Source organism: Caretta caretta, chromosome 11 (genome assembly GCF_965140235.1).
Source record: "Caretta caretta isolate rCarCar2 chromosome 11, rCarCar1.hap1, whole genome shotgun sequence".
Classification (NCBI taxonomy): Eukaryota; Metazoa; Chordata; order Testudines; family Cheloniidae; genus Caretta; species Caretta caretta.
In genome coordinates this window covers 2684733-2708193 of record NC_134216.1, presented here as the reverse complement: position 1 = coordinate 2708193, position 23461 = coordinate 2684733, and the positions used below count along the sequence as shown (strand labels likewise).

General features: G+C 53.8%; 1 protein-coding gene across 2 annotated transcripts; it reads right to left on the bottom strand.

The window, feature by feature from the left end:
• Positions 1-564: 564 nt before the first annotated feature.
• LOC125644604 (protein lifeguard 3) lies at positions 565-17982 on the bottom strand. Of its 2 annotated transcripts, none has more exons than XM_048868783.2 (12): positions 17732-17982; positions 15528-15795; positions 13228-13319; positions 12361-12425; positions 11690-11743; positions 10246-10296; positions 9788-9827; positions 9353-9390; positions 6729-6816; positions 5008-5103; positions 4111-4177; positions 565-3947 (listed from the first exon to the last, which is right to left on the bottom strand). In XM_048868783.2, the coding sequence occupies exons 2-12, from the start codon at positions 15757-15759 to the stop codon at positions 3808-3810; spliced, it is 963 nt and encodes a 320-aa protein (XP_048724740.2). In that variant the 5' UTR covers positions 15760-15795; positions 17732-17982; the 3' UTR covers positions 565-3807. The 2 variants fall into 2 exon arrangements, with proteins under 2 accessions (XP_048724740.2, XP_048724739.2); XM_048868782.2 differs by having other exon boundaries at positions 4111-4164.
• Between the last annotated feature and the right edge of the window lie 5479 nt (positions 17983-23461).

The window sequence follows — 23461 nt, the reverse complement described above, 5'->3', positions numbered from 1 at the left end:
ATTTTGTAAGCAAGTAGTTTTTCAAATGAGGTGAAACTTGGGGTATGTAAGACCTATGAGAGTCCACAAAGGGGGACAGTTGTCTGGGAAGGTTGAGAGCCACTGCGCTAGTCCATTTGTAACAAGCCTAATTCAAAAGTCCCCAGTAGCGTTTTTCTTCCTTTGCCTATCTGTAAATTTCAATTATTATCCACGGGAATCTTTTGAGTCAGTTGGTGTGTCTGGTGAAACTGACATTTAGCAAGGTATAATGATAAAAATATAACCCTCCACTGCTTACCTGTAGTCAAGTCACCCCTCGGTCATCTGTGTGTTAAACGAAACCCATTCCGCTCCGGAAGTTTAACTGTAAGGCATTTTTCCCAACCACTGAACCATATATTTTTTTTTTGGCTCTTTCCTATACCCACTCGTTTTCCAACATCCTTTTAAAAATGTGGGTGTGACTGGTTGTCCCCGGGGGCCACCTGGAACTGTAAGTTCATGAAATGTGCCCCCCTCCCTCAGTGTGGAGAGGAGTATACACAGCTTTCTACCCCAAATTATGACTCCTGCACATACTGGTTTTAGAGAAAGCAAAAATAAATTTATTAACTACAAAAGATAGATGTTAAGTGATTCTAAGGGGTAGCAAACAGATCAAAGCAGATTACCTTGCAAATAAACAAAAACACAATCTAAGCTTAATATACTAAAGAAGTTGGATATGAGTTGCAAATTCTCACCCTAACTGTTGGTTTAGGCAGTTTGCAGAGGTTCTTGAGGGCCAGCTGCACTTGCTTGCAGCTTAAAACCCCAAATATTCCTTTCACAGGCTAGAAACCCCTCTAGCCTGGGTTCAGCCCTTCCCCCCACATCCCGTTCAGTCCTTGTTTCTCAGATGTTTCCAGGAGTCTCCTTTGAGCGGGGAGTCAGTGAAGAACCATGATGATGTCACTCCCCTGCCTTATATAGCTTTTGCTTATGGCGGGAATCCTTTGTCTCCAACTTTAGTTCCCACACCTTTCAGTGGAAAAACACTGGTATTCTATGATGCCTCTGTAGGGCCATAGCAGCCATGAGACAGAGGGTGTTTGTAATGTCCCCAGGAAGGCTCCCCAGTGGGATATTAGCATCTTCTAAGACCGATTGTTTTCCCTAATGGCCCTTCCCAGCCAGCCATCTAGACTGATTGCATTTTGCCTAGTGGGCATTCCCCAGATGTAAACACATTTGTAATAGATTCATAAACAACATTCCTAACTTCAGATACCAAAATGATACATGCACACAAATAGGATAATCCCATTTAGTAAATCACAACCTTTGCAATGAGATCTCACATGCCTTATCTTGCACAAAATACCCCATAGTTATACCAAAAGCATATAATATTATTACGGTGAAGAACTTGGGGCGTAAGGCCACAATGGGCACCAGAACTGTACGCAATATGCCAGTAGCTGTCTCACCAGGGCTGCATGTAGATCTGCTACAATCACCTCTCTGATCCTATTCACCACTCCCCTCGCTGTACATCCCAGGATCACATTAGCTCTTTATGCCATAGCGTGGCTTTATTGACCGCACCCTGTTCTTTGGTGCCGGGAGCTGACCGTGCTGCTCCCACTGGCTGCAGCATTAGAAAATAATACAGCTTATGCTATACGGCCATCCCCTCATGGCCCCTGCTGCATGGACTGGGGACCGCTCCGAACCTGGCTAGCGGAGCGCTCCCAGGGAAGGGGTCTCTCGGTCTGTCCTGCACGGGGGGCCGTTGAGCCAATCCACTAACCTCTGCAGCGCACCCGGCAGCCCTTTGCATAGCAAAGCTAACCCCAGCTGGCCAACGCCCCCGCCCTCAGCCAGGACAGAGCCGGGCTCTGCTCATCAGCAGCTCTGCCTCCAGGCCGGCACTCAGAACGGGCAGGTCTCCCTTCCTAGACGGGCGTAGCACAGATCTGAGGAGGGCTGCCCGTGAAAGGGGCGACTCCCGGCCATGTGCTGTGCTGACCTCAAATCATCTGCCAGGGACATCGGGATTTAAGGCACTGAGTGAACAAGGCTGGCCCAAGCCGCTAGCGTCGTGGGAGGAGCACAAAGGGTTGACACTGGCTGCACCCCCACTTTCCCTGCCCACACCCTGCCCTTTTGGCCATTTGCCTGGGGATTCTGATCCAGCCGCCCTGCTCTGAGCCTGCTCTTCCCAGGAGGCGCTGGGAGCTGGCTCTGGGTTGAGCTGCTGCCCCCCGCTTCACCAGCACTGCCCTGGGGGAGCCAGAGTACTCCAACGCAGCGTTCTGCCCCATCCCGCCCCCCCTTACAGCACCTGTTCCGGCCTCTAGTATTAGGGGTGGTGACTTACAATGCTGCCTGCGGCCCCTTCCTGCAGCCCCAGTTCTGTTTCCTCCTGCAATAAGCGACTCTCTTACTAGAGAGCATGAGCAACATACACAGCACGGTTCTTTGCAATTCCCCTTGTGCCATTCGCCTCCCCCCGTCAAACGGTGTTATTTCAAGGCCCTTTGGCTTTCCGGCCTAGTCAAATATACAATACGACAGCTTGATACAAAAACCTTTGCGTACCAAGGATAAAATAGATTGAATTAAGAAGAACAGAAACCTGTCAAAAGCCAGCCTGGGTCTCTCCTGTGTACACTTCACAGGCTGTAGCTAAGGAGATTTAAAAAAAAACAAAAACTTAACATAAGGCTAGTTTAAGGCACGTAACAAACCAGAGACCAAAGCAGTATTGTTAACCCCAAAGATTTTTGTTGTACTGTTAAAAAAACCCCACTCTCAGACACAGGGTAACAACTGTGCTGGGAAAATACTGATGTCTAGGACGTGTAAAAAAAATTTCCCCTTGCATTGATCGCAGCCCCCTCTGCTTCTCCCCACTGGAGGGCGCTCTGCAGGACAGAAGGAGCTTGCACACCGGGGCTTGGATCGGAGCGAGGACCGAGCCCCTGTCTTTCTGCTCTTCTTTGAGTGGGTTTGGATCTGATGAAGGTGCTGCCCCTCTGCCGAGCTTTCCCCTCCCCTGTGGCATCTCACCTGGGTCCAAACAGCAGCTGGGGCTGACATGTCTCAAGCTTGATCTCAGGCAGCTCCAGGCAACTCAAATCATCCAGCAAATTATTTCGGAGTAACGCTGCTTGCCAGGCACGGGGCGGGATAGGTCAGGCTTACGTTAAGGTGAGAGACGGAAGCCTTGACCCGCCTGCTCTCTACCACAAGAGAAGTGAATTCACTTCTCCTTAGGGTGCAGGATCTGATCCCACTGCTCAACATGTGGAGCGTGATGTCCAGAAATGCCCTCTCTCAGCTATTTTTGGGGAATATGAGGTGCCCCCTTGTCTTAGCAGGTAGTGCTGGCAGAGGGGCCGTGTGCGTGGGTCTGGGGGCAGGTGCCTTGCCTGGCACCGAGTTCTGAGGGCTGCTATGGGGATGAACTTGGTGCATTGACACATCCCTGGGGGCTGCGTGGGGAGCAAAGAAAGACGGGAGACCACGTGGGAGCACAGAGGGCAGCCGAGCAATTAACAGGGCAGGCAGAAATCTGCCAACGTTGGCTTCATTGCTGGGCAAAGCCTCATTACTGGGCTTCTCCAGGGCACAGTCTTGCCCACTACTCCTCTAGGCACAGACTGTGGGAATCCCACGCTGGGCTCCCCGGGGAAGGAGGGAAACCAGAGGCCATTGGCTGGGTGACACACACCGGGGCAAGGAGGGAGAAAGGAACAGAAGCAGGAAGGAAGCAAGGTGTTCCCAGAGCACTCCTCGGCCCTGGGCCATGCCAGCCGGAAGCCCCCCTAGAGGCTTTATTTACAGCCCAGGAACCGCAGCAGGAACAAGAAGATGTAGACGATGTCCACGTAGATCTCCAGGGCGCCGAAGACGTACTCCTCGGGGCTGAGGTTGTACTCCTTGGTCCCTACCAGCACCTGGGTGTCGTAGGCTAGGAACTGGGGAGACCACAGACAGGGCAATGGGTCAGCCACGCCACTACAGATCCTCAGCCCCACGTACCTGAGCCAGGAGCTGCCTCCATCCTCCCCCACCCGCCCCAGGAATGCATCCGACGCAGCAGCCCACATAGGAGGCTCCCGGCTCAGCGACATTACTCACCAGGGTGAAGGCGATCGCAACCACGGCCGCAAACACCATGTGGACCCACTGAATCTGCAGAAAGAGACTACAGGGTGTCAGGATTCTTGGGTTTGCATATCGTCTGAAAGAGCAACTCCAGCAACACAGCACCCCCTTGCACAACTCGGGGGCTCTAGGGTCAACACCAACGCAGAGGGGAGAGCACCCTCTACTGAGTCACCCACACGTCAACCAGATGCACTCGGGGTTTTCTCAGAAGTCTCCCATCCAAGCATCAACCAGGTGTAATCCTGCTCAGCTATGAAAGGTGGCAAGTTGCTCTCTCTTGTTTGAGCTCAAGGAGGTACAGCTTCAGGGTGGAGTGAAGAACAATGATCTGATTTTAGCTACCCACCCCTCCCAAATACCATGTCTGCACCACAGCTGCCTTTTAAGGTGGACCAAGTCTCCCAGGCAATACTTCCGCTGTCAGCAAAACATCCGCCAAAATCCCTGGCTGACCACAAGCTGTGGCTGAGTGCAGTTGGCTCAGGGACAGAGATTTGCTTTGGGGTAAGTTGCTGAAGTGGGATCCGTTTGAGAGATAAAGTTTTGGTAACTTCATTCACCCCCTGCCCAGAACTTGATGTGATCAGGGATGAAAACTCCCTGCTGCTGACATTCTGATTTGCCATAATTAGGTTTCAGAGTTAACATCTCCCCTGTGTAAATGAGAGAGGTCACCCATCTGTCGGGGCTACTGCTTCAGGTTCTCTGCATACTCAGGCAGGTCACATGTGCCATGCTGGAAACGTTGTGCTTAAGTTCTGCAGATATGGATGGGGCCTGCAGAGGGCAGCATTGGTATCATGTTCTGGTCTGTCCCTGAATAGGTCTCCCCAAGTCCTCATGTTACAAGGAGCAGCCACTACTCACATATTTGTAGTAGAGGACGATGGCAGAGACTATCGAGGTCAGAAGGATGACGATCCCCAGCACACAGAACAGCCCGGTACACGATGTGAAATCCACCTGCCAGCGGGAGGAAGATAAGTCACTGAGAGACCCACAGAGCACAGCGGAACACAGCCATCCCGCTGCACCAGGATGGACTGACTTAAATCAAAGCCATGTCCATCACCGATTTTAACCATGATTTAAATCAGCAAGAGGGAAACCTTGATTTAAATCATTGATTGTAATCGTGATTTGCATTTGTATGTTGTAGTTACTGTCCTAAGGACAATAGCTCATTGGTTGGCGACCATTAGAACAGGTAAACTTGCAACTAAATAGAGCTTTTACACTAAATTTGGTGCTTCTCTTTGCTAACCAGGAGGAGACACTAGATCTATACACATCTATTTAAACAGTTACGTAGCTTAACTTTTTACCAGATGATGATTACGTTGTGATTTGCATCAAGCTCTGTTTGGATGGAAATTCAAACAATAAAAATATAGAAAAACAGCGATTTTTTTGGTCATTAAATAAAACTACCTTAAAGGTGCTAGATACGTAAAAAAAAGTTGATCAAAACATGTTTTGCATTCAAAACTAACTGTTTTATTAAACAAAGGAAGTACTATCTGTAGTTAGTGAACTGAATTTATTGTTTCTAGTCACGGTGTCCTTCAAGATTTTAGAACTAGTAGATCTCGTCCTCTCGTACATGGTTTTTATTCAGAGATTGGAAGAGGAAAATGAACTTTCCTGCTTTTTCACTGCCCCCAATTGGTTTCTTAACTTTGAATGAACCGAACTAGTTGAATAAACTGAAACGGAGAAAATGATCTGTCTACACCTGCAGAGGTGGCTACTGCTGTCAAAAGCTGGGTTAGCCCTTCAACAAACTCTAGTTCCAGGTGCTTAGCCAGTGACTTCCACCAGCTGAGTGGTGTGACGTTCTTTAAAACTTGGCAGGAAACAGGGGCTGCTTAATATTACTTTTTTGCATTTAATTTAAATGGTTTTAATAGATTAGAATAAGGTTAGGTCTTAAATTGCCAATTTCAAATTTAATTTTAAATACATTTTTATTTAAAAAAATAAACCTGTATTTAATTTAAAATTTAAAAAATAGATTTTTTTTTAAATTAACCCCCCCCACCCCACAATAGATTTTTTATCTTCCCTGCACCGCACTCTGCTTCCCCTGCAGAAGGCACCATAACCTGGAGCAGCCTGAGGCACATCTGCTCCCCATGTCAGCATGGATCAGCTGCATCGGCTCTTTTCTGAGGGTGGGTGGCATGGGACAGATGTTGTGTGGCAGCCTGGGTAGCGAGGGTCAGCAGCACGCAGGGCAACGTGCTGCCCAGCTGGGATGCAGCCAGTGGGAGCCGCGCTGGGAAATGGCCACCCGGCTGGAAGGGACACCCCGAAGCGCTGGCCCTGGAGGGTCACTGACCCAGCTCTCTCCGGGCTGCCGCACGAGATCCAGGTTCGATTCCTGCTCTGTCACTCCCAGCGCTGGGTGCAGGCAGCACGGATCCCCAGGGGAAGGGGCTCTCTGCTCCAGCACCCCACGCTGCATGATGCAGCATCTGCTTTGTGCCCAGTCCCAGCCTATGCCGTGGGGGCCCTCAGGAGGGGAAATCCCCGGACTCCCACTGTCCCCGCTGCCCTGGACGGGCAGAAAGCCCATCGAGCCTTACCTTGGTCTGGAAGCAGAAGATGGTGACAATTATGGCCACTTTGGCAGTGATCACCATGGCGATCAGGACTGCCATGGTGTCATACGTGCTGCACACAAAGGGTTAAAAGTGTGTGTGTGGGGGGGAGGTTTAAAAGCCATTCAATTATTTCCCACTTCACCCTCCGCATGCAACAGGGAGCTAAGAACCGGGGCTCGCTCCCCAGCAGTGCGATCCCATGGGCTCGGTGTTCGGCGGGTGATCCAACCCGGCACCCATGGGCCCTATAGCAAAGCCATCACAGGCAGCCTGCAGTTCTGTGACTCGCCCCCAGGAGGCGCCTGTTTCAGTCCAGGCTCCAGGGCGACTCCTTCAACCTGAGCTAAGCCAGGAGGATCCCTGAAGTTGGAACCATGGTGGAGCTGGCTTTCCTCTCCGTCCGAGCCCACTTCCCCCGCAGGGCTAGTGACCCAGACACGACAGGGCCGGGACGGTGCGTGGAGACCTGCAGCCGACACCGGACATCTCTATTCTCCCTGTCTGCACTGCAAAAGACATTACCAAATACACCCACCTTGTCTCTCTAATTACCAGATAGAGTCAGCAGAAGGGGGAGAGGGCCAGGAGACATATTCAGTTTGCCCCAGTTTCAGCAGCCCTAGGCGTTGGCAATGACATGGCCAAACAGATTGGTGGTGATGGCTCAGCCTGGCTGTACCCCGTTCCAGGGACAGATCCTCCCGCTATTCTAGGGACCCACCCGAGATCCGAGATGACCAGGGCGAGTTGCTGATTGTCAAACGGGAATTAAAAAGCTTTCCCCTCCCCCTCCTTTAAAACGATTCCAAATCCAAACTCGGCTCCACATGCCAACAAAGACGTGATCGGTAGCTTCACACAAAATCTTTCCCCGTTATCTGCCAAGCCCTGCGCGAGGGGATCTGCTGCCGAGAGTCAGCGATGTAGCTACGACAGGACGGGGGGACATCTGGTGGCGGGGAAGGCAGGAAGCACTGCTCCTTCCATTAGAGAACCGTCAGCCTGGAAGGGACCGTGAGAGGTCACCTAGTCCATCCCTGCGCTGAGGCAGGGCCAAGTAAACCCAGACCATCCCTGACAGGCGTTTGTCCGACCTGTTTTTAAAAACCTCCAATGATGGGGATCTCACTGTCTCCTTAGGCCACCTGTCACAGGGCTTAACTAGCCGTCCAGTTAGAAAGCTTTTCCTAAATCTCCCCTGCTGCAGATTAAATAGATTCCTTCTTGTCCTACTCTCAGTGGACATGAAGAATTGATCACTGTTCTCTTTATAACAGCCCTTAACATAGGTGAAGACCTATTATGCCCTGCCGCAGCCTTCTCATCTCTAGACTAAACATGCCCAATTCTTTCAACTTTTCCTCCCAGGTCAGGTTTTCTAAACCTCTTGTTTTTGTTGCTCTTCTCTGGACTGTCTCCTGTTTGTTCACACCTTTCTTAAAGTGCGGTGCTCAGACCTGGACGCAGCATTCCAGCTGAGGCCTACCAAGCGCTGAGCAGAGTCAGGCCCGTGTCTTACATACGACACCCCTGTTAATACGCCCCAGAACGAGTTTTGCCTTTTTCACGTCATAAAGACTCTTTCAATTTGTGATCCACTAGAGCCCTCAGATCCTTTTCAGCAGCACAACCATCTAGCCGTTATTCCCTGCCTTCTGGAACAAAGAGTTGCTCCCGGCCAATTCTAAGAACCGACTGGACAGTCAATGTCCTGCCGTATTGTTGTTCCAAGAGATGTCGGGATAGGTAAAGTCCCCTGTTATCACCACGGCCTGGTCTTGGGATATGTCTTTGTTGTAAAAATGTATCATCTACCTCCTCCTTCTGATTTAAGGGCCTGTAGTAGACCCCTCCTTTGACGTCACCCTTGTTTTTCCCCCTGGCAGCTTCCCCCAGAGACTTTCAACGGGAATGCCTCTCACCTCCTCCTTCTGGACCTCAGAACTAGTGTGTACATTCTTACTATACAAAGCAACACCTCTGCCCTTTTTTCCCTGCTGGCCTTCCTGAACAAGAGGTCCCTTCTACCAATATTCCCACCATATTATTTATCCCCCCAAGACTCTGGGGTACCCATTCAGTCATAATTCTGTACGTGTGCACAGACTTTCAGGTCTGCCTCTTGATTCGCCATACCTTTTGCATTAGTGTACAGACAGCTAAGATGTGTGGCAGATTATCCCACGGTTTTCCCTCTTGCTTCTCCGATGGCCCTCTTGCAACTTCCCATATCCACCCCCAGATTCCAGCCTTTTGTCCAGGTCACCCGGTAGGAAGGTAAATCAGGGGTTTTCGAGGGGAGACACTGAGCTGGGGTCTTGGCAGGTAACAGAGGAAAAACCTGATTTGATCTGGATCTTTGTGATCAATGGCAAGTCTGCAGATGGGGCTGTTCTGGGATTGGCTTCCAAGAGCCTTTCTGAGACTCATTTACTACCAAAAACGTCTCTGTTCATTTTTAAGCGAGGGGGGTTGTCTCTATTCACAGTGATGTTAGTAGCCTGCTGGGAGTGTGCTTCACACCTCCCCCCTGCTGACAACAGGCGAACTCGGGGAAGGCAGAGGAGGGAAGGGGCTCAGAGGGGCTTTCCCCAGCTCCGCGGTACCTGGCGATGGTTCCCGTCATGAAGGCCATGGCCAGCGTCTGCAGCAAACGAAAGGAAAGGGGGCGATTAGCCGTGGAGCCAGCCGCAGCGCGGGATCAAAGCATCGCGTCGGCTTCCCAGGTCCCCGCCGAGATGTGGGGATTCACAGCAGGAGGCACGGAGGGGCATGTGGCCTGAGGGGGGTGTTTCAGGCAAAGGTGTGATCCTGAGGGATCACAGGAGGGGGGGGGCCATGGCATCACACCCCCCCCCCATTTCTACCCCCATGCACGTGACCCCAGGCCCAATCGTAACCAGTGTTCAGCCATCAAAGCCTTCCCTTTGTTCCATCCCACACCCCCCCCAAAGCCCCCCCCACCCTGGGGCTGGGCCCCCTCCCAGAATCACTGCCCCCCCCCCCCCCGCTATACAACCCAGTCCCACAGCCCCACTTACAAAGATGGCGAGCAGGATGAGGTTACAGGGGAAGCATCTCCTGGGGGAAGTCAGGGAACACACAGGTCAGGGTGCAGGCAGTCAGAGCCCAGGGCGCTGCAGGCTGGGGGCGGGGGTCACGCAGTGGGGGTCAGGGTTTCTGGGGTGAGCGCAGCGTGATGTCGCCTGGGGCGAGGGCACCGCTTTGGCCCAATGAGACTGCAGGCCACAGGGTGTCCCCGTGAAAACCGGCCCCCGCGTCAGGGCAGGCTGCGGCCCGGATGGACAGGAATCGACCCTGGGGGGCAGCATCGTCTCATCGCCCCTTGGGGATGGAGACAGAGCCCTTTCTGGCCTTGGCCCCCTGGCTCAGTCACTCCCCCGCGACCCGCTTCCTAGTGCCCAGGGGACTCGGAGATGGGGCGCGGGCTCGGAGGGAGGGGCCGCCCTCTCTGATCCCCAGTGAAGGAGACACTCACCTGGGGCCCGGGCAGCAGGCCAGCACCAGGTAGCTGACCAGGAACACAGCGCTGGGGAGGGAGAGAGACAGAAGTTTGAACTCTTCCCAGCCCTGCTGCCCACCCGGAGCCGGGGCCGGTCGGAGCCGCGTGCAGGGCAGCAGAAGGGCCGAGGTTTCACACCCACAGAGTCAGGCCTTTCCAATTCCCGGCGCCTCCAGCAACTAGCTCTGCCCTGCTGGCCTTGTGCCGTGTGTGGCCCTTTACCTCCACCTGGGGATCTCAAAGCACCCGACAAACATTCCTCACATTTCCCTTCGCGCCTCGGGAGTAGGGACGTGTTATCTCCATGGCACAGAGCGGAAACCGAGGCACAGAGCAGCGGCTGAGCTCACATGATAGCTCAGAGTCATTCCAGTCAACGAATACCCCAGGTTTTTCTCCTCCTCTGCCGTTCCCGACTGAGGAGCCCCCAGTTTATAGCAGAAATTCTTATTATTCTCTAAACGCATGACCCATTTCTATTCTCCAGTCTGTTGGCCATCCAGTGCTTCCTGGATGATATTCCGATCCTCCTCTGCACTGACGATGCCTCCCAGCGTTGTATCCCCAGCAAATTTCATAAGCACACCTACATTTTCTGCCAAAGCCGCCAACGAAAATATTAAGTTAGACTGATTCCAAGACCAATCACTGAGGAATACCACTAGTCACCTCCCTCTGGCCTTTCAGCATAACCCATTATCAGCTGCTACGTAGCCAGTTCCTTAGCTGCCTTCCAATTCCTGTACTAGTCCTCCCGGTCTCATCTTCACTGATGATTTCCCACATGGTCCTGTACCGAATGCTTCACTGAAATCCAGATAGACAGATCTACCACATTTCCCTGTCTAGAGAATCAGTTAAGAGACCAGGTTCACCTGGCATGATCTACCTGTGGTGAGCCCACTGCACTTTATCCCATTTACCTCTGATAAGTCTTTCCTTCAAAATTTGTTCTCAAGCCTTGTCTACAATTGAGCTCAGACTCATGGGTCCATGGTTGTCTGAATCACTTTTTCCCTCTCTTATTCTCCAGTCATATGGTACACCCCCAATTTGACATATTGATTAAAAATCCTTGAGGGTGGACCTGCAATTTCATAACCTTCCTTGATACAGTGACGTCCTCAGCTGTATTAGCAGAGTTTTTTGCATTTGATTTCCTAGTTTTTTTCCATAGAGAAAGTGATTAACTGCCCCTCTCCCTCCCCGTGCCACCAGGGGCTGGAGGCGGCGCCCACACAGTGCCCTCTGCCTCTGGCGTGGGGCACCAGCGCCTCGTGGCACTCAGCAGGGAGCGCACTGACCGAGCGGTGGCGACTCTGCCAGCTCTCACAGGGCGGCACAGGAACCCAGCCAAAGGGCAGCTGGGCCCGGGATGAGCAGGGAGGGGAGTTGGCAAAGTTGGCAGAGTGATACTTACTAAGAGGCGTAGTACACAATAACGTTCCCCTGCACAAAGGTGCGGACGGGGGAGCTGCGAAGAGGGAGAAGAGCGTGAGATCGGTTCCTGGCTCCACCCGTCACCACGTGGCCCCTTCTCTGCTCCCCCGTGGTCTCCACCCCCACAGTGTTCACAGCGCGGGCCCCAGCGAGCAGCAGAGTGACCCAAGGGAAAGCTTGGAAGTGAGATGCTCCCTGCTCGTCATCACCCCCAAGCCGTTGCCTGCCCCCCACATAGCGCAGACCCGCTGTGGGGTCCCCAGCCCAGGAGCAAGGACAGGGCTTTAACCCTGCCCTGCTCTGTGCTCAGCTCCCCAGACAGACCCGCCAGGATCCATCCGGACTCCTGCCAGGGCAGGGCAGGGTCACCCCGCACAGCCCATCCCACAGGGCTGCACCCAGCCTAGCTTTAAACAGCCCCAGGGTGGGGCTCCCCATCCCTTGTGAGACAGTGCTCATCTCCTCCATCCCGGAGGCAAGGCTCTGGCTCCTCCCTTCAGTGGGGGGATGGGGCATTGGGGGCAGACGTCTTTGTTCCTCCGGAGAGTCCCTGGGATGTCCCAGCTCCTGGGGCCCCGTGGAGCAGGGACCAGCCCCTGGGACAGCAGCAGCTGGCGGCAAGGGCAGGGCTCAGGACAAGGTGAGACTCACACAAAGGTGAACACGGCGATGATGCCCACGGTCACCAGCAGCTGGATTGAGATGATGGTGTAGACCTGAAAGAGGCAAGCACAGAAGGGTCACCCATGGGCACCTGCCCTGCTCCCCCACAGGGCACAGGCAGGCACAGAGGGGTCACCCACGGGCACCGGCCCTGCTCCCCCGTGGGGCACAGGCAGGCACAGAGGGGTCACCCACGGGCAAAGGCCCTCCTCCCCTGCAGGACAAAGCAGTCAGGAGGGGTCACCCATGGGCACCTGCCTTGCTCCCCCACAGGGCACAGGCAGGCACAGAGGGGTCACTCACAGGGCACCAGCCCAGCTCCTTGCACAGACACGCCAAGGCGGCCCCGAGGTGTCACTGCCCCCAGCTGCCCAGCACCCCAGGTGCGATGGAGCCGCTGGCTCTCAGTCCCGCTCCTGATGGACTCGGAGCTAGCCCTTGCCCTGCCCCAAATGGCAGCTGGGCAGGGTGCCAGGGACTGGGTGGGCCATGGAGATCGAGTCCCTTCTCGTCCCGAGGGTGGGCAGCTCCTACCAAGGCTCCCATCCAACGGGCTCCAGGTGTCCTGTTAGCCCGGACAGCGTGGGGAGGGGCTCTGTAGCCCAGGCCACTCCAGCCCCCGCCAGCACTAGGGGGGCCCTGCAGCCACGGGAGCCTGATGCTGCCCGTAGCCGCTGGCCTCGCCACACAGACACAGGCCCCCGGCCCCGCACTGGTACCCAGGCTCGCCCTGCCAGCCGCAGCCTGTTCCTGGGGGCCAGAGTCTGGAGGGGGACACCCCCTTCCCACCCATCCCCCCGGCTCCTGCACCCTGCACCCCTGGGGGCCGGGCAGCCCGGCTCCTTCTGGAGTTACCTTGCGGATGAAGGCGTGTCGCACTCTCTTGTCGTCCCAGTCAATCGTCCTGACGACGTCATCCCCCAAGCTGGTGAGGATGCAGATGTTCCCTGTGGGGAGACCAGTGGGGAGAACGGAAGGGGAACCAAGAGCCTTCAGCGCCTGAACACTGGCATTGCTTGGGGGCATCGGCTCTCCTGGGCCCCTGCTGACTTGTCATGTGTCGGGGGCTGCCCCGCCCGAGCGTCAGGTCCCTCCCCAACCGTCTCTCCCCACGAGCGGGCTGCCCTGCGGGACGTCCCAGCCCAACGGCCCCTTGGCACCAGCAAGTGTCTCGCTGGCAGCATGGCCGAGAGGGCCGGGCCCAGACAGGAGACGCCGGCCTGGTACCCGGCAGGGTGAGGCCAGGGGTGCACACGGCACAAGGCGCAGGGAAGTAACCGTCCCCCCTCTCTAGCGGCACCGTCTCCTTCCCCCCTCCCGCCCCCGGGCTCGGCCCATCAGTTGAGTGTTTCCGAGTGCCCTCCCCTCCTCCATCAGACCCCACTCCTTCTGGCCGGGACCATTTCTGTGCAGCCACATACGGGGCCAGGCTGTGGCTGCCCCTGTCACCGCAGGGCTCAGCCAGGGCCCTCGGGTGGGGGAGAGGAATGGAACAGATTGTTCTCTGCACAGCGGCCATTGTCCCCGGGATTATCCCCCAGCAGCTTGGGGGTGTTTCCCCAATTCCCTCTCCCAAACCCTGCAGTTTCAGAGGCTGCCCCACGGTCTTGCCAGCTCCCAAATCCACGGGTCGAGGTGATCTGATCCCACTGCAGCTGGCTGTCGGGCCTGGCTGGTGCCAAGCTCAGCCCAGCTTTTACACCTGGAGGAATTCTGCGCCATTGCTCGTGCGCAGCATTCATGTCCCCTGCAGATTTCTTTTTTCTCCCCAGAAAACACTGCCAGAGAGGCCCTGCAGTTATGCCTTTCGCCCACTAGGGGCTGCTGTGGCAGCAGAACAAAGGGCATCTGGCTCACCAGCTGTAGCAGTCAATAGCCGATAGGGAGGAGAGGCCACGTTCCTTATAGCGCCCTGCCCGTAGGGCCAGGTGAATAGGCACAGGATGTGGGTGGGACACAGACAGAGCGGGGCACACAGGGATGCTGGGGGATCACACAGACTGGGGTTCAGAAGGGCTAGTCGAGGGGGACAGACTCGGGCAGGGGCTGAATGGAAGTGAGGGTGCAGGAACACATGGAGACAGAGGTGCAGGGGTGCAGGGACACATGGGGACTGGGTAGATGCACCTGACTGAATGGGAGAGGTTAGGGGTCAGGCAGGGTCTGCATGGGGGAGGTTCCCCAACTCCCTAACAATCCCCCCCCCCAAAAAAAAACTGCCTATACTTCTCCAACCCACACCCAACAACCCTCCAAGTTCACTCCCAGGCTCCTTCCCTCTCCCTCAGCCCCTCCATTACTCCTGACTCCCCCAAGCCTTTGCACTGCTTCTGAGGGGAGCAGGAAATATGGTTCTGTATTATAGTTTAAATGAATTATTACTCAGAATTCTGTATTAATAAGCCTAGGAAGGAATCTATTTGTCAAAAAATATTTCTTGAATCTTTTTTGTCATCTGTATTGTTACACACATACTTGTGGACAGGTATTTTGAAATAAATTACCAAAATAATTGAAATTGGCATGGATTGTACTGTGTTATATTGACAAATAAAATATACAGAATTTTAAAATACCGGGCACAGAATTTTTAATATTTTGGCTCAGAATTCCCCCAGGAGTAAGCTTTGATGTGACAGGACTGAAGATTGGAATGTTTTGCCTTTTACTGGGACATCTCCCCTCTATCAAATCTGGGGGGAGTGACATATCGGAGCCCATCCGTCCCAGGGGGTCAAAGAAATCCCTTCCTAACCCCCCACTCACACCAGGCCCCGCAGAGCCCGAGTCACCATATCCATTACCCTGCCCTTCCAGAGACCCCTTCCCCTCACCCCACCATCTCCTCTGCCTTGCACTCCTCAAGTCCCACATGGGCACTGCTACCCTGATGGCACGTCTGGCCCCGTCCCCTGAGAGCAGAATCCAGCCCATTGTTACTCTCTTTGCCCCGGTCCCTGGGGTGACCTGCTTCTGTGCAGAACGGGACCAAGAGCAACTGGAACCAGGGGTGGACCCTTCTCTCTTTCAGCACGTTGATGGCCCAGTGGGTTTACTCTAATCTCAGAAGCAGTAAGCTGGTCTCTGGGGATGGGGCCAGATGGGCCATCAGTGGGTTTCTGCACCGTGCCCCCTATTGTGAATGCTCAGCTTACCTTGGTTCATCGGGAGTGTTGATATGAGCGGTACCAGAACATCTGGGTGGGGATATCCTCCTGGCTGAGGGTAGCCCCCAGGATACCCCCCAGGCTGCGGGTAGCTCCCGGGATAGGGTACAGGTTGCGGGTAGCCCCCGGGATAGGCTCCGGGCTGCGGATGGCCCCCAGGCTGCGGGGGGTAGAGGGGATTCTTGTCATCGTAGGGCGGGGGAGCCCTGGGGTACGACATGGGGACTCCCAAAGGCTCAGGCTGGCTCTCAAGCACCTGGAGATAGAGGGAGAGAAAAATCTTCCATTATTGTCTGCGCAGTTCATGGACCCTTAGCCAAAACTCACGACGCTGGGCCACGGCAGCTCTGTGCACCGGAGTCCAGCTCGGGGCAGACCCACCGGCCAGAGCCCTCCTCCCAAGATGGTCAGCGTGATATTTCTGGCTGGTCAATAAAGACTATTACTGACCTCAAAAGAGACCCAGCGCAAGGCAGATCCTGGTAACCAAAGAGTCAGTTCAGTGGGTGGGTCTTAAATGCCAACAATCATCTAAGTAATTTTGGCCCCAGGGCCCCAGGCAGCAAATCGCTCTCCCCAAGTCCTTCCGGGGTCCAGATCAAGTGATCTCTCCATGCAGCGCCGGGGCAGCAATTCTGTGACATCCCAGCCAGCGAGCCAGGGTTGGGAGAGACAGGGCCATGGAGCCAGCTCACAGGAACCCTGGCACCAATGGCCCCAAATCCCTTCTACTGGCTTCGTGTCACAAGAGGCCAGGAGCCCTTTAAACCCTCCTCACTGCAGCCGGACACAGACAGGAGCCTGACACAGAGGTGGCATTTTTGACAGGGGCCCAATCCTGCTGCCATTAAAATCCAGGGGAGTCGGGCCAGAGATCAAACAGGAGCCGGATCGGGCTATGCCCTAAGCTGGAACCCCAGCTGGTACATTTCAGCACCCTCAGACAACGGCGGTGTCATTTGACTGCATTCAAGGGGAATTTCACCTGCCCAGAGATCACGCTACGGTTCTTCCTATATTTCATCGCACTTTGTTGCAAAGGGGGTCACACCCTGACAAGAGTCAGGTCAGGCCAGAAAGAGGCAACAGCCCCTGATCAGTCACGGAGCAGCCAAATGGTTGGCCAGTGACAGAGGCCACGGACTTTTGGGTCACAGATTCTGGTCACGTTTGAGAGGCGGGTTCTACGTATACAGGGCTGGTAGATGATCGGTCAATTGTTACAGACTCCAGTGGGTCAATAGGTTGCTTATCTCCCATCTGCAGCACCTTCTACCGCGGGGCTTGAAACATCTGCAGCCGATGCCACTCACATGGCAGCCTCTGTTCCTTATATACTAACCCGTTATAAGTGGAACCTGAACGGGAAGCAGGACCCAGATTCCACCCCGTGACAGTCCAGGCTTCGGACACCCCCCAGTCAACCAGTGCACAGACGCTCTAGGGACTGTCGGACAATCCGGGTGTTGGATCGTCCAGGCAGTTTGCAGTGTGAAGCCTGGACGCTGGCAGACAGGGCCCCGTGTGCGACGTCAGGGGGTCTGGGACAATCCATCCAGGGGCTCTGCAGGCATGAAATGCCGAGCGGGGATCTCTGATCTGTTTCCCCAAAGACCCAAGCGCACTGTTCCAGCAGCCGTCACTCGGGCAGCGCTCACACTGGCAGCCCGAGGGCAGGATGTGGCACAGGATGGGGCCTGTGGTGAGAACTTGCATGACGAAGCTGGGCACAGCTCGCGTGGAGGGATAGCTCGTGCTGCCTGGCTCTCCCCTGCCAGCTCCCCATGCGGGCAATCTAACCCCTCCGGCAGGATCCCCAGGACCGGGCAAAACCTCTACCCGTGCCTGCCCTCATCACTACCAGAAGTGGCCTCCATCCTGCACAGGAGGTATCTTGGTTTGTTTTTTTTTGGGGGGGGGGTTGGTTGCCCATGTGCCTTTCCTGACAGTCCACGGGTGGGGGGGGGGGGCAATCCCTAAGAAATCCATCCTACTCCGACCAGGCCATACAGCAGCGCACAGCCCAGCACAGAGGGGACAATCAGAGACATAAAAGCAAAAGGGACGAGACACTAACAGAGAAAGAAGTGTGTGTGTGTGTGGGGGGGGAGACTTGATTGGGAGCAGGAAGGAAAGGGTTAATCAGTAACCCCTCCCCAAGCCAATTCCACCCCGCTGTCTAAGTCTCTTACTTGTTTCTCCCCCTGGGGGCGGCAGGGGCCCTGACTCCGAGGGGGCTGGCTGGCTCCCCGGTCTGGAAAGCGCCGGGGCTCCCGGCAGATTCGGTGCTGGTCCGGTCTCACTCCGGATTCCGCTCGCTGCCTGACCCACGCAGCAGGGTGTTGGAGCACTTGGCAAGCTCCCTTCCCGAGAAAGGTGGGGACGCAGCAGAGAGTCCCGGGCGCTATGTACGCTCGCTCGCTCGCTCCCCAGACTCCTAAACCGAATCGGTTTCGTTTCAGATGGTGCCCCCGCCCCCTTCACTGGCCGAGGATGCGCTGCTCCGGTTTGTCATTGGCCCGGGGCGCTGCTCGTCCGGATCAAACCGTGTTGCAGTCGCCCTGTTAGCCCCCAGCAGCGATTGCGAGTTCGTGTCCGCAGCCCTGACTTGGCGAGCACGGTGGGATGGGGGCAGGGCACAGAGCCCGGCTGGCCAGCACCGCTGCGGCTGGGTTGCCCTCGCCCCTGAGAGCTGACGCCAAGGAGCTGGGCTGGGGGGGGGGAAGGGGGCTGCACCCTGCTCCTGGCTAGGAAACTTGGTATCCCCATCGCACACTTCAGGGTGAACACAGAGTGCTGCAGAATACAACCAAGCTACGCCCCGAGCCTGCTAGCTGATCACAAACACCGCTCTCTGATTATGAGCGGTGTAAGACAGGCAATCTAACAACACAGGGAATGAACACACACAATGCAGCGTCCTGCTCAAACCTGAGGACAAGGGGAGGCTAACCGGCACCGGGCAGCCTGCTCCGGGCGCCCACCTGTTGATCACACAAAGAGGCACAGCCGAGAAGACACCCGCAGGGTGGAGGGTTACACAGATGACGGGCTTCACCTCTGGACCAGAGAGCCTGGGGGCTGATGGCCTTTCTGTAGCAGCAGGACATGTGCTCCCCACCCCAGGCTACAGGCCTTGGTCCACAACTTCTCCCTTCTCTCTGTCCACTGCTGTTGCCTCTGGATTCCTCGGTGGAATGAAGCGTCCAGGGCATCCGGGACGGACTGGTCAGGTATTGGGGGGGGGTCTTCTGGGTCTGCGGTTTCAGGCGCCCCTCGGGGCTCATCCCACCGGAACACCAAAAGAGCAATGCATTCGTAGACTAATCCTCTGCATGGGGAAACCGTGTTCGCAGTCATTGCCCGCAGTGCCAGGTTCTTCCTCTGGTGTAACTGGGGTGAGCTGTACCAGGAGACGGCTCTCGCGCCTGTGGGAGGTCTTGGGAGAGGTGTCCTTACCACAGTCGTAGTGCCGGGGACAACCTCTCCAACAGGCAATAGCTGGTGTCTGGAGAACCTTGCTCGGCCCTCCCCAGGCTGAGCTGTGTAGGCAGGAAGGCCTGGCAACATCTATGACGCAGGGTTTAGCTTTCCAAGGGTCTGCAGTCTTACGCTGTCCCTGGAGTCCAATGTTCTGTAGCAAGGTTCGGTCTCCGGGCACCGGGCTGGATCTCTCAGGCAGGTGTCGTATTTGGCTTGGTTAGACTCTGCTTTTCCTTATGGCTTCTGTTGCTTCGCTCAATCATGCTCTCAGCTGGGTGACACGCTGGAGGTCGGTTTCAGGGCAAGCGCCATCAGCAGATGCTCCAAAGCTCGCATCCACAGCCTGCCTAGCCTCTCCCCCAAACATCACATCGCAAGGGGCCTGTCCCGTGGATTCATTCCTTGTGCAAGTGGAGGCATGTACTACGAATCTGACATGCTGGCTCCATTTGGATGTTTTAATCAGGGTGCGAAGTGCCCTGTTTAACAAGGCCCGATTAAACCACTCTGGCTGACATTCTCCTGGGGGGCATTGGGAAGTGGTTTGAGATTTCCTCTCCACTGGCGATCAGCAGTAGCTCCTTGACAAGGTGGCTGTTGAAATCTCTCCCTGGAGCTGGGTGGATGCTACAGAGCAGGCCATAGTGAACGAAGCCCTTTTCCCACAATCCCTTTGCAACAGTGGTTACTCTCTGGTCCTTGGTGGGAAAGGTCTGAGATCTGTCACCATTAGTACATGTCCAGTATTGTCACCATCATTCGCCAAGCTCAGAAAGTCCATACAGACAAGATCCAGTGGTTCCACGGCTGATAATGTTGACCAAAGGGCAGATGTTCTGGGCAATGTTTTCCTCTGTATGCGCCATGAGCAAGCTTTGCAATGCTTCTCTACACCATGTGCCACATGAGGCCAATAGAATCTGGAGTTCACTAGGTCAAGTGTCTTGTCCTCTCCCAGGAGTCCCATGTCTTCATGGGAAAAAGGAAACTTCCTAAACTGATCAGGGAGCACTAACTTTCTTCAGCGCCAGGGACCCCTGACTTACGTGATGCAACAAGTTGCTTCTTTAGGTAAGTTTACTCCATTCCCATAAGCACAGAGGTGCATCTAGCTGAGAAGACTTCTCCGATAACTCTGGCCTTCCCTTTTCCAGGGCAGAAATGAAATCCCTTAAACTGCGGTCTGTACGTTCTAATTTGTTCTGCTGTGGTAGAAAAGTCACATCCGAATTGGTGAAGCAGGTATGGGAGGTGAAGATCGCTTCTGGAGGGGCTCCCAACTGGTCCACCACCCTCTCTGGGTTGACAGCTGTTTGTTGGATCCCATGGATGGCACATAGCTTTTACCCCAGGTGCAGGAATAGTCTTCCAGGAGTCAGGTACATGGGTCCTGTCCTGGTGGAGGGCATCAAGACAGACGTTGGAGACCAAGAATCATTAAGATCCTGAGTATAGAGCATCCGTCAAAATGCAATGCGCAAAACTACGGATGACGCTTTTTAAAAAAATGATTCACAAGCACAATGGGGGACTTTGAGTAGTTTGGAAGTTTCTTGAAAACCCATTTTTGAAGAAAATGAAGAAATAGTGACATTTTACTGTCACGGTGCTCTTTAATTCCCCCCCCCCCCGCCCCCGCATAAGATTAAAGGTTTTGGTGATACAGATATACTGAATGGTGACACAAATATAAAGATGAAGAATTGCTAAATGGTAACTTAAGGGCTTTGGTAGTTACACTTGTATAATTGATCATTATGGATAGTGAATGAGTTTGGATGAGGTGACATTTAGGCCAGGGCCTTAGCCCAACTTTGGCTGGCGTGAGTGTTGTTTTGCCAATTTTTCTCTCTTATACTGGTTTGCTGAAATGTTACTGCTCCGTCAAAAACCATATCTTCCATATCTTCATTAATGATCTGGAGGATGGTGTGGACTGCACCCTCAGCAAGTTTGCGGATGACACTAAACTGGGAGGAGAGGTAGATACGCTGGAGGGTAGGGATAGGATACAGAGGGACCTAGACAAATTAGAGGATTGAACCAAAAGAAATCTGATGAGGTTCAACAAGGACAAGTGCAGAGTCCTGCACTTAGGATGGAAGAATCCCATGCACCGCTACAGACTAGGGACTGAATGGCTCGACAGCAGTTCTGCAGAGAAGGACCTAGGGGTTACAGTGGACGAGAAGCTGGATATGAGTCTACAGTGTGCCCTTGTTGTCAAGAAGGCCAATGGCATTTTGGGATGTATATGTCGGGGCATTGCCAGCAGATCGAGGGACGTGATGGTTCCCCTCTATTTGACATTGGTGAGGCCTCATCTGGAGTACTATGTCCAGTTTTGGGCCCCACACTACAAGAAGGATGTGGAAAAATTGGAAAGAGTCCAGCGGAGGGCAACAAAAATGATTAGGGAGGACTTATGAGGAGAGGCTGAGGGAACTGGGGATGTTTAGTCTGCAGAAGAGAAGAATGAGGGAGGATTTGATAGCTGCTTTCAACTACCTGAAAGGGGGTTCCAAAGAGGATGCATCTAGACTGTTCTCAGTGGTAGCAGATGACAGAACAAGGAGTAATGGTCTCAAGTTGCAGTGGGGGAGGTCTAGGTTAGATATTAGGAAAAACTTTTTCACTAGGAGGGTGGTGAAACACTGGAATGCGTTACCTAGGGAGGTGGTGGAATCTCCTTCCTTAGATATTTTTAACAATGACAAAGCCCTGGCTGGGATGATTTAGTTGGGGATTGGTCCTGCTTTGAGCAGGGGGTTGGACTAGATGACCTCCTGAGGTTCCTTGCAACCCTGATATTCTATGATTCTATGAAATAAGAGCAAGATGACATGAAAATTGTACAAACAGCAAACGTTGTGTAAATTGAAGCTTGCACATGCATATTGCATGGGTTACATAAAGACAAATGCTTAATGCTGATTGGAGAAAAAGTTAATGAATGTGTGATGTGGAAATGTATAAGAATCTAAGTTATGGAGAGGCTCAGATTGGAGAAACACCAGACCAGGAACTGAAGGAATGAGACTGAAGGACCAGACCAGGGATCAAAAGCTGCAATGACCATCATGAAGTACACGAGAACTTCCTGGTACTCTGAAATTCGGTAACTTGGGCCCCTGCCTGTTCCATCTTATCGGTTTATGGTCTGGCATAAATATATGTTCAGACATAATAAGTGATAATAATTCTCCCGAACACTTATAAATAAAGGTGAAAATTGATTAAGCCTAAATTGGGTGGACTTATGACTCAGTTTCCCACCTTACATTCCCAACACAGGACATCAGCGCTTTTCAGGCCAGGCCGGGAATGAAGACTGAAGTCATAGGTGGACAATACAGAGAGAAGCAGTGTCATGTGGCATGAAGTTTGGCTGATGTTAACACTCAATGGGTTGTTGTCTGAATATACCAGAAACGTGACTTCACAGAGGTAGTCGTGAAACACATAGGCTCCAAGCTCAGAAGGGACCATCATGATCATCTAGTCTGACCTCCTGCACATCGCAGGCCACAGAACCTCCCCCCCCCACCCCCGCACCCTCATTCATCCCCTATGCTCACTTCAGTGGCAGGACTGCCAGCCTGTAGGGGTCTCAGTGGAGCTCCAGGAGCTGGATTCGATGCCGTGGGGTTTACGTGTCTCATGACTGTTGAACGTTCTCTGCAGAGGGAATGACAGTGTGACTGGAGCAGGGATGAGTTAATCTGCCACGTTCTATAACTTGCCCTGGTTCGTTGTTTCCTTAGCAGAATAAATAGCTGCCCTGGAATGGTTTTGTTTGACAGGGGTATAGTGCGTGTTTAGCGAAGCAAATAACCCCCTGGGTGCCGACTACTAAGAGCTCATGCCCCAGCTTAAATCCCAAGGAACAAGTAGTAACCAATGTGTTTCCCCAGACTGTAATCCTCATAGCAATGTGAAGACTGAGGAAGAGGAAGGATGGCTCAGTGGTCAGGGCACTGGGTTAGGACTTGGGAGAGCTCACTTCAAGTTCTTCCACCTGTTACCTGCACAAAATTCTCTGTCACTCACACACTCTAGGGGCACCCACCTTCACCCAGCCCTGTCAATTTAAATACCCCCCACCCATACCCAATTCCTAGGGCTCAGCGTGTAATTTTCTACGGGTTTGCAGGATCTTTTACCAGTGAAAGAGCCTTTCACGGTAATATCCTTATCCTCTATGTATTAACAATCACCAAAAACAGACCGCACACACTACACATACAGGGCTCACCACTCCCAATAAGACAGATGAACTTTTCTTGATGGCCAGTTAGGATCAGGTCCATCTGGGGGACTCCAGTTTCTACATGGTGTCATTGGCAGGGTGTTGAGGTCTGGCCCCTTTGTTCTTGGGGCTTTGTCCTGGAGCTGGTTCCCAAAGAACTTCCTTTTGGACCCCAGTTTATACAGTGAAA